General features: G+C 43.5%; 1 protein-coding gene across 1 annotated transcript in view; it reads right to left on the bottom strand.

Annotated features, from left to right (window-relative positions):
- The window catches only part of LOC104413035 (probable cation-transporting ATPase 13A5), a gene marked incomplete at its 5' end in the record, with an annotated part of 13,480 nt that extends 4,221 nt beyond the window's left edge, over window positions 1–9,259 (bottom strand). Inside the window, 11 exon segments of the mRNA XM_010023925.1 lie at window positions 297–467; window positions 1,036–1,112; window positions 2,170–2,266; window positions 2,966–3,099; window positions 3,945–3,987; window positions 4,978–5,057; window positions 5,859–5,981; window positions 6,530–6,693; window positions 6,854–6,976; window positions 7,594–7,722; window positions 9,109–9,259. Of these exon segments, the coding sequence (XP_010022227.1) occupies window positions 297–467; window positions 1,036–1,112; window positions 2,170–2,266; window positions 2,966–3,099; window positions 3,945–3,987; window positions 4,978–5,057; window positions 5,859–5,981; window positions 6,530–6,693; window positions 6,854–6,976; window positions 7,594–7,722; window positions 9,109–9,259 (1,292 nt within the window).
- Window positions 9,260–10,389: the final 1,130 nt, after the last annotated feature.

The raw sequence follows: 10,389 nt of genomic DNA, 5'->3' as shown, positions 1-10,389 counted from the left end.
CCGATGGGCAGAGCCCTGTGTGCTTCAGAGGAGGCGTTTGGAAACCACGCGTGTTAGGCCTCGGGCTGGCCCTTTAGATTGCAGTGTGGCATCTTCAGCAACTTAATTTTGTCTTGGCAGTGTTCTGCTGAGTACACACACGGTTTGGGGCGGGGAGGAGAATTGTCCTACTCGGGTTCTGTGGTGTGCCCCTGGGCAGCAGCACACGGCAAGACTGAAGTGTCGTCCCTTCCCCCCTCCAAGTAGAAGCAATGTGATCTGCAAGTTGGAGATCAGAGACAAAAAGAGAGCCTTACCTCTGGCTATCCAGTGCTACATACCACGGCTGCTGCTTCACCAGGAGGAAGCCACAGGTTTGCATGATTAAAGTAAAGCACACCTTGAGGATAGTGGAGAGCAGCAATGGAGGAGAGATGAGCTGGCCAGGAGGGTGATAAGGTGCAAGCTTTGGATAGGCTTCAGTCAAACTCACTGGAGAGAAACAAGAGGCACTTGCAGTTCACGGCCCTCCAGCCCACCAGCTTCCTCCCTCTGTACTTGCTGGGCAAGCAGAGCCGCACACAGACCCACTCATCTGCTCATTACAGGTGAAAGCTGCAAAGCCTGGCCCTAATAAGCAGACAAGAAATGGCTGTTATCTTCATTATTTTCCACCTGAAACTTCTCTGAATCCCCCTTCAGGAAAACACACAGAGAAGATGGGGAATATCATCCTATCCATGGGCATCTCCACAGCAGTTTAAGAGCTGTACTGAGTTTCACAACAGAAACACAGGAGTCCCATAGCAGTCACCAAAGCAACTGTTCCTCTTCCAGTCAAGTCTCACACCCAAACCCTAGCAGTTACTTACAACTTCTGCAGCTTTGAGCTATGAGCCAGATCTCATGCTCTGGGCCCTAGGAATTGATCTAGCACTGGTGGTTATGATGTTACCAACACAGCAGAGCTTGGCTCCTCATTTTAAATTTTATTGGGAAATGAAGTCAACTATTTATAACTCAGGCTCCCAGACACAGCTGGCTTTTCCAGGCTGCTTAATTGTTAGGCAAACCAGAAGGGTAATGACGGCATCTTGTATCAAATACTGTTGATTCCCAAAGATTTGCAGTTGCTGGAAACAAAAGCAAAGGCAGCACCACCTGAGAACTGATGACAACTTTGACAGTACAAACCTAAGCACCTGATGCTATTTCAGAGCAATGTCATGCTAGCAACAGCAGCCTCATAGCCTTGATGCAACACCATGAGAACTAGCAAGCCCAGCTTTCCAGCTGTCAAGATGGGTCCCACGAAACCCCTTGCTAATTCATAGCACTTGTGGGGGACCCAGTGTCTGAATGTGGCATTTGAATGTTTTTTCACCCTTCTTGCAGCAGATACCGATGCTGCTTGGACCAGTTAGATCAGGTCATGCACTCCCAGCCCACAGTAGTAACAGTGACAGCTAGAGTTTCACTTTGTGTCAGGTTTGAAATGTCTTTGGGTAGTGAGGACATGGACAAAGTTGGTGTGCCCAGACTAGTGGGTGGGGAAGCCATTCCCATGTGGTGACACACCAGTGGTCCCTGTTTGCCACTAAGCCTCAGATGTACCTTGTAGATTCATGTCAGTTCACTTTGCTTCGTGCCCTTCACCATCCGTGAGACTGTGCACAGATGATGTGCATAAACTGGGCAAGAGAGGTGGCCCAGGGTAAGTCTACACACGAATTTCCTTCCCTGTTTTTCTTTTCATGTATTAAAATTTTAGAAGATTCATCACATACTGGTGATACACAATGGTAATTCTTCCTTAACTACCCTCCTTCATCTGCCTGAGACATTCCCTTTTCAAGCTTTATCTCCAGCAGAGAGGCAGGTGCTCCCCCAAAGCTCCCATTTTACAGAAGTCCTGCTCCTGGGCCTCCACCAACCAGCTAGGCAGGACTCTCCCCCTTCTAATTCCCGTTCTTCTTTTGGAAGAGAGGAAGTTTTATCATTGGGCTTTTTCCACGATTTTGGGGGTCCTTACAATCAATCTACCCCCTCCCAGTAATTACCCAGCTTTTCGCATATTTGTTATTCCTTGAAGCCCTGTATGCCTTTTCTTCTCTGATGACTAATACTGCTAAAGATAAAAACCTATGGTAAGCAAAGTGTACTGATAAAAGATGGGCATGAAACACCCACCCAAACCAGCAGAGTGGTACCAACAAACTGAATAAGGTCATAAAGGGTCAAGTATTTAACCACAGTGAAGGAAGCAACCGAAGCTGCTTGACCTTCCCTGCTCAAAACACAAAACGAAGCTAAAATCCCCACTTACAGCTACAGTACTGTGGTTTAGTGCTACAGATGATTTCTGCATTTAGGAACTGTGTTTAGGATCTCTAAGAAGAGCAGAAAACAATTCAAATTCCATAGGCAACTATTTTGGCCCTAAGATACTGCAGAGCCACTTAATTACCTTTCATCTGCAGTATTTTGTTTCTTTGGTTTTATTCTGCACATAAAATTTAAATACCTGTATTAAGCTGTTGATTTTTCATTACTAATTCACTCAAACAGTTCTGAGAATGAAGTGCAATACTACACGAACAGGTAATTGTCTTCATATACATTTGGTCGAATGGCATTAATACTGGCTGCTCCATGACTGTGTGTAGCATATGGATATATATACTTTAAAGTTGTGGCAAGCAAATCTATTCTGTGGTCACTGTAAAACTTGCCCTTTCATGCAACTCTGCTGCTGTACTTGTTCCAAAAATACAAGCCACCATGGGCAATGCTCTCCTACAACCACAAAAAAACCTCCGAGCACTGGAATTTGAGGATCAAAACCAATTGAAAACCTCTTCTGCTGTATTTTATACAGTTACTGAGGAATTAAGTTTGATTGATCAGCATCTACAAGAGCAGCACACTCCTACCCACAACCCTGCACAATGAGCTCAGAGCAGGCAGCTGCAGCTGGTGACTGCACCAGGGCAGCACCCAGCCAACTCATCTGATCAACTCTGGCACACACTGGATGTTGGGGATTTGGGAGGTGAAAGACGAGGCCATGGATGTCTCCTGCTCTGACAGTGATATCCCTGCATGAGCCATTTTCAAAGCCTGAAATCCATGGGAGTCAGTAGGTAAAGAGACATTCCTCCCACCCTGCACACTATGTTTACTTCTGCTTTACAAGTTTTGCTTCAAGCATCATTTGTAATTGAACTTCCTCTATTCTGTGGCCCAGTTGATCTCATTTCCCACATCCTCTCCCTTCCCTGGATCTTAAATACTTCTTTTGTTCATTTAATCCCATTTTACCTTGTAAATACAATCCTTTGAAACCCTGTATGCAGTTTCCCACACTGGAGTTTGTGCATGCTTTTCCTGTTAAACAGTCTGCTAAGTTATTTAAATTACCATTTTATCTCCTTTCTATTCCTTTCAAACTCCTGTTCATATTTCTTTTATTGCTCTCTTATGAGCTTGCTGGCCTTGTCACCTTTGGTTTAGCATTCAGGTGTAGGCTATAGACAACTTCTAGAAAGGAAGTAATGCATTATTATAAAATAATATTATGTTTATTATAATAATATCAGAATGGAGTATATATATTCTACTAGACATAACATATAATAGATTATTACAATAATAGGTGATAGAATAATTACTTTTATAGCTACGACCCTCAGATTTCCAATTGTGTAAGGGACATATAAAGAAAATGTCTCTTGCCCCTATTTGTGAGGGGAAAAAAAGAAGAAACAGTAATCCTCTGCTATTGCATACATTACTAGAAAAAAAAGTGTAGATAGTATTTTACAGTGACATGCTGATGGAGCATACCCACGGACTAACTTGGGAAATGCTGGTGACAAGTGACATTGGGTGGCGTCTCATCACAGCGCTCCTTAAGGCTGAAGGAGAGGAAATTTAACAAGAATGGGAGATGAGGTCCTATGTACCCCGCAGTCATTGGCGCCATCACCACACATACCCACGTAGTAACTGATGGAGGAAAAAGAAGGAAAATGTGTAAGTCTTGCATGGAGCTGATTCTGCAGTGGAGCACCCACTGGCTTAGCACTTGTGGGTATATCAGAGCAGGGACAGCTGCCAAGAAGACAGTGGCTGTTTCCAGAGGACAAGTTGTATATGGGGAGAGATTGGGGTGAAGTACACAGAGCAAAGTTAGGATTAAGTTTTGAAAGAAGCTTTAACGGGAAAGGAAGCATTGCCACTTAATTCCGGTCAGTGTTTTCCCCTTAGTATCAGGGGCCACAGAAAGGTAGCAGGGTATGTGCATTTGCAGCAGGTCCTGTGGTTAAAGCTTGGTTTTTACCAGCATTTTCTCTTCAACCGTCTTTGTAGACCCAAAGGCACAGGAATTGCTGAAATAATACAGCAGTTCCCAAACCACCTCACATGAGGTCCCCCTGAGAGGGCAGGGAAATTCATTCCTAGAGGAGGCACCTCATAACCAATAATTAACCATTTATTTTCCAGAAAGATATCATGTCTTGTTTATGCTTATCAAGTGATATCCACTGTAAGCATGAGTCCTGCTGGAGGGAGGAAACATTCCTTTGGGACTCTTGGAGGAGCATCTTCGGGGTCAAACTCCTAACTAAGTTGTGGTTTTTTCAGCTTTGCTGCAACTAGGACAGCACCAGCAGCCATGCTGGGGATGGGGGTTATTTGTATATACAGGGGTCTGCCTCTGTGTTCTAGTCTCAGCCTCATTTCATGCTGCCTTCTGTACTGTACAAGAGAGAAGCAGTGGCTATGTCTGGGCAACGGGTGCAGGTACTCCTGATCCACAGGGATCCCTGTAGGGGAACTGAGAGGAAAGCAGCCATCAAGGATATGAACAGGGGTCACGTGTGGAGGAAGGGAGGGTCAGAAAGATGGGTCTGAAACAGCACTAGCTGGAACAATCACACTTCAGGAAAACGTGTTATTGATTTGGTTCAACAAGAAAACAAAAGAGAACCTTACTCGAGTTTCTGAAACTCTTCAACAAGGCTGAACTTCTGGCCAGGAGACATCCTAGCAAAGACAGTTGCATTCACCGGTATCTGCAAGAAAAAGCAACAGGTTGGCTTGGGCAGGTATTTGTGCCTCCATTGCTCCACCAAGGCAGGCCTGGGCCTCCCTGATGGGTGCCTGATACTTGTAAAATCCCATCTCCCAAATACTACCTTGGTTTTGCTACCTTTATGGTTTGGATTTCCTCTAACACGAGGTTTGTCCTGCTCTGTTTTCTGCCTTGCCTGTTTTGCAGGAGGTGCTGGGAAGCCAGTGATCATCATGTACTCCTCAGCAGCCTTTATAGCAGCAAGGCTTTATATGTGTTTCCCAAGTGCAGAGCAGATGGTTGATGACAGCAGCAATAACACTGCTCAGCCTGTGGTTTCTCCTACCTGAATAGCCAGAAAGTATAACATCCAAAAATCAGTCCCAGTGCGAGCTATTTTATGGACTGGATGACAGGAGTTGAAGATTTCTGCAGCTAAATGTGGGTATTTTTTGCTCCTGGTGCCCTTGCTGAGCAGATGCCATTGCCAGCTATGGTAGTGGCACATGGGAATGGGGTTGATGTTTTTAATTAAACTGAAATTAAGAAGGTGACCATGGAGTAACTCCACTGCACAGCTGCAATCAGCACCACAGCCACCCCTGTTAACTGATGTCTAAGAAGATGCTGAAAGCAAGCTGTTTGGGTTAAACCTGGGGCATGGTGGGAGGCTGCCTGAAGCTGTCAAAATGTAAAGTGACATTACAACTATCGACAAAAAAACACCTTTCTCCAGCTGGAACACCATTGCATTTAATAAAACAGAGAGGACAAGTAAATGCTTTATTTCCTCTGAACTTACTTTTGGCAGCAAGCTGTAGAAGTGCTTTATAATAACCTGATAGGACTTTCCGTTCATTGCAAAATGATAGTTGCAGGTTTCTTCTTCCAAGGTGATCTTTTCCTCAGTATTAGTATGTACTTCCTAGAAAGAAGACATTTATTTTCAGATGTGGTCATAACATGCTTTTGACTTCCACCTTGTCAGCCTCCCACCAGGCAACCAGGGGGACAGCCTTCTGCAGTATCCTTTTCTAAAACTTTATGCCTGGCAGTACTTGATTTTCTAGCTGTGTTTCCACACATAACTAATCCCTGTTAGCCACAGGACGCTAGTTTAGACACTGAGGTTTGGCCCCGCAAATAGTCACACAGACAAGTATGTGTAATTGCATTAATTCTGCATACTTCAAGCATGACTGAAGTGGCCACTGCATCTGCAAAGCCTTGCCAGTTATTTGTCTAGTTATTTTGCATGTTGTCCTGAGTGAAGAACCACTGGATTAATTATTTCTCCCTAACGGGTCCATAGCACACCTCCATATACCCTGGGGTAGATATGAACTGTCTCTTAGGTTTCCTCTGTTTCTCAGAACTACTTCCAAATCCCCAGCAAGGAGACAGTTATTAGGCATTAAAAGCTTTGTTAATTCCTCCTGGCTCTGGAAAGCAATCATTCCTGGCTGTGCTTACATGGGGAACAGCTGTGTTTGCTCTGCAATCTTCTGCTAATTGCCAGGCAATGGAAGCAGGATTGGAACCCTCTGGTTCATTTGCTTCAACAAGGATGAATTTCCTGCCTGTGTGAATCATACCTACAGTCCTGACCACCATGACAACTGTCTGCAAGTTATCTGCTGCAAGGATATGGAGAGACAGGCTCCTCACCTCTGCCATAGTATGGTGGCAGTCCAGGTAGAGACCATGGATGTGCAATGGAAGATGCTGGAGGAGTGAATCTCTTCTGCATGCCCTGCAGCAGCCAACATAGCCACAGAAGGAGCATGGTGGATTTACCTGTGATCATAACACTCCTGATGCGGGCGGCAGCTAGCTGCTGTACCACAGGCTTTGTCTCCTGCTTCAGGAGGTTCTCCATCACCAGGAGGCCCAGGAACTCCAGCTCAGACTCTGCATCCTCTCTTGGAGCAAGGAAGGAAACACACATTGCTGTTTCCCATGGATGGCACAGAGAGCAAGACTCTGGTTTTTGTTCAACAGGAAAGCCATGCTTGGTGGGAAACATGCTTGCTCTGCAGCAAAACAGAACTGCTAGGACTTCAAGACAAGCAGTCTTCAAGACTTCAAGACAAGTACTCAACAAGTGCCAACATTTCTGCAGCTTCAGCCAAGCTGCTGATTTACTACACTGCTGCCTCTAGGAAGGAGCAATGCAGCAGAGATGCATGTGCAGAGGGACAGGGATTTGCAGCTGAAACCCACAGATTATGGCATACAGATTTCTATTGCAGTCTATTTCTAATGCACTGCTATATAGAAGCACAATAACCAGCTTTCATACCCTTTGATAACAGATTCTGAAATTCAGCTCAGTGAGCCTTGCAAGAGCAGAAGTAAAGCAGGCAGTATAATCGGCATCTGCTGAAAGGAAGGTATTGGATGGTACAACTTCCCAATAGGCTTACTTTGGCAGGAGAGGAGGGGAAGGTTTGGGTCAGGGTAGGGTGTTTTAGGGCAGGTCATATAAGCCGATAGGAAAGCAGCCCCACAGCAATACCAGTGGCTCATCAGCACACCTTATCTTTCCAGGTTGCTCATGTCTACATCCTTTCCTGGGTTTAGCACTTTATGGGCTAGGGCAATGACTCTGAAGCTTTGGCTTGTGTATGTCTTAAGCTCCTTTAAGAAATTAGCTGGGACTGTTTACAGGAAAAAAGTTTCACAGTTAGAATATTCCATCCTTGCTGAGTGCTTTTCTAGGGTTAAATGCCTAGTTACAGCCTTACTTAAGACGCTGTAGCCTTTCACCGAAGTCAGCTGTTTTGGACCAAAGCTGTGTAACTCACTGGTCAAATAAGTGATCTATGCATTTGTTTTATACTTTTTAAATGTATGTTAAGGTGCAGGTAGTAAATAAGATGAATTACTGAGCAGAGGATGAATAACTGACTATATAATTCTGTCCTAAGCTTTTTTGCATACATGATGAGTGACTGAGGAAGCTGTTTTTATATTTATGCCTTAATGTGAGAATTCTCCCAAATCCTCAATTTTCAATTCTCTGATCATTCCTGTGACTCTAAAAGCCATGAGTTCCTTTTAATTGCAGTATTTTGTACTCACTACATACTGCAATCACAGCTTTACAGCGTGTCACCTAATTATTCATTAAGCTGTAATCAATATAGAAACAATCAAGACAGAATAAGAGGAGCTATTTAGAAACCTGAGAAAGTGGAACATAATTTTGAAGACATTTTTCTTGCTGATGTTGACTTGTTTGGAGGTTTGTGTCATTAGATCTTAGATGATTCTGAACTAAATCTTTTCATTGTCCCCCAAAACCATTTTCACTTGTTGTCGGGTCAGTGCCATCTGAAATAACAAACCACAGAGCCAGATTACATTGTGTTTGCTTGGCATCCTTTTGAAGTATTCAGGGAATGTGACCCGAGTTTCAAGTTTGCAGACAAATTTGTATACAATCTACAATATTGTTCACATACAAAAAAGAGAAGCCTATGTTTACTTCTAGAGAGAAGATAGAAGTCTTGGCTCAAGTGTTAATACCAATTATCCTTAATAACAGTAATTTGCATGTCCACAGCAAGTTTTCCATTACTGACATTTAAAGCCTTTGCAAGCTGGGTCAGTAACTCAATGCTGAATTTACAGGGCAATAAATTAGGAGGAAATTTGAGAACTTGTAAAGCACAACACACCTGCTGAGACGTATGCAATTACCATGATCCTACATATGCTGTAGGTATTTTGATATATCATCATTATTTATGTACTATATCTTCAGCTGATGCAAGTTAGCTAAGGCATGTACAGTGGCTGAACCCCAGGCTGTGCATCTCACTAGATGTTGGGCTGCGTGAATCTTTAACTTACAAACAAACAATGAAAACTTGTTTGTAGTATCAACTAATGACATTTAACAAGCTGAAAGCTTGGTTTTGGGAAGAGTCATACACATGCAGTTGTAGTGTGGCCAGTGGGATTTCAGCCCCAACATAAGCTCTGTTTTGGATTAAATCCAAATAAACACTGTGTGAAGTTCCTCTTTCCCAATTCTGTATCAGTATCTTGTCTGCAAAAGCTGGACACTGTTTCTGGTGCTCCTTGCATGTGCAGGTCATACTGTTCCTCTCCTATCTTCTGTGAAACAACAGACATTCTCTGCAGCGCAGAAGAAAATGGGAATTGATGTAGGATTGCTGTTCCTTCCATGGGAGCCTGGAAGAGGTGAGGAAAATGAGATGTCATCTGAGCCACTGATTACACAAAGCAAATCCATTCTGAACTTTACCTCATTTGAGTCTTTCTTGCTAAGATGACTTATTATTAATAGGAGACTGTTGCTGTCTTCTGGCTATGGGATCAGATCACTGATTACGTGTTTAGGAACCACTATCTCAACAGCTCTGTCTTCCCAGCGTACTTACCAGGAACCTCAATGTTTTTGAGGCTTTGTCCCAGCTTTTCTCTTAATAATCACATATTAATGTAATACTCCCGCATCTACAGTCCTAGGAATTGAAATTTTATGAGTTACAGTGCATTATGATGGGAACAAAGACATCCTAGAAACAAGACTGACTTTCTTTTGCCACAGCACTGTCTTTCTGGTATTGCTAGCGGAAATCACACTCATTCCATTGGGAAGAAGCTGGCTGGGTCAATTGGACTGGAAATGTATGAATTTTCAACTGTCAAAACACAGTTTCCCAAGGGGCCTTCTAAGTGGAAGAATGAAGCAAAAAACTTTAAGAGGAAGAGTGAAGCTTTGGGGTGACGCTGATAAATCTGCTAGCAGGGTTGCATGACCATTACCAGCAGGATTTATGGACCCACATCTGTGCTTCTCAATGTAATGCCTTTTCCTTACTCACATTGCTTTCTCCTGCAGATGAATTCATACTTCAGATATTTTCTTCCATTTACATGGTCTCTTTGCATTAGTTTTCACTTAAATTGATTGTGTACTTTCATTTTGCCAGCAGCTTTATAGAGTGAGGACTCAAGAGAAGTCTGTACCTTTTATTCGTGCAAATAGTAAAGTTGAAAATGAAGGGCTTTTAGGTCCACTGGTTGGGGAGCAGAGGGTGTGAGGGAGTATCTCCTCCATAGTTCAACCACCAGAGGGAAGGAAAGAGAAAGATGTGTAATTGCTAAAAAATTCCATTATATGTCTCCCAAAGCATAGAGGTGATGACCACGCTGGGAACGCAAGCCAGGCCAGTTTCATGATCAATGAGTCTATTGCATTACAAGTCATTACCGTGAAGTACAGTGAAACAATAACCTTAGCCCAGGCCCCCCAGCTGATGAACACTAGAACAGCAAATAGTGGCTGTAAGTAAGGT

Source organism: Nestor notabilis, unplaced genomic scaffold (assembly GCF_000696875.1).
Source record: "Nestor notabilis isolate BGI_N333 unplaced genomic scaffold, ASM69687v1 scaffold5601, whole genome shotgun sequence".
Classification (NCBI taxonomy): domain Eukaryota; kingdom Metazoa; phylum Chordata; class Aves; order Psittaciformes; family Psittacidae; genus Nestor; species Nestor notabilis.
This window is presented reverse-complemented; position numbering and strand designations above follow the sequence as displayed.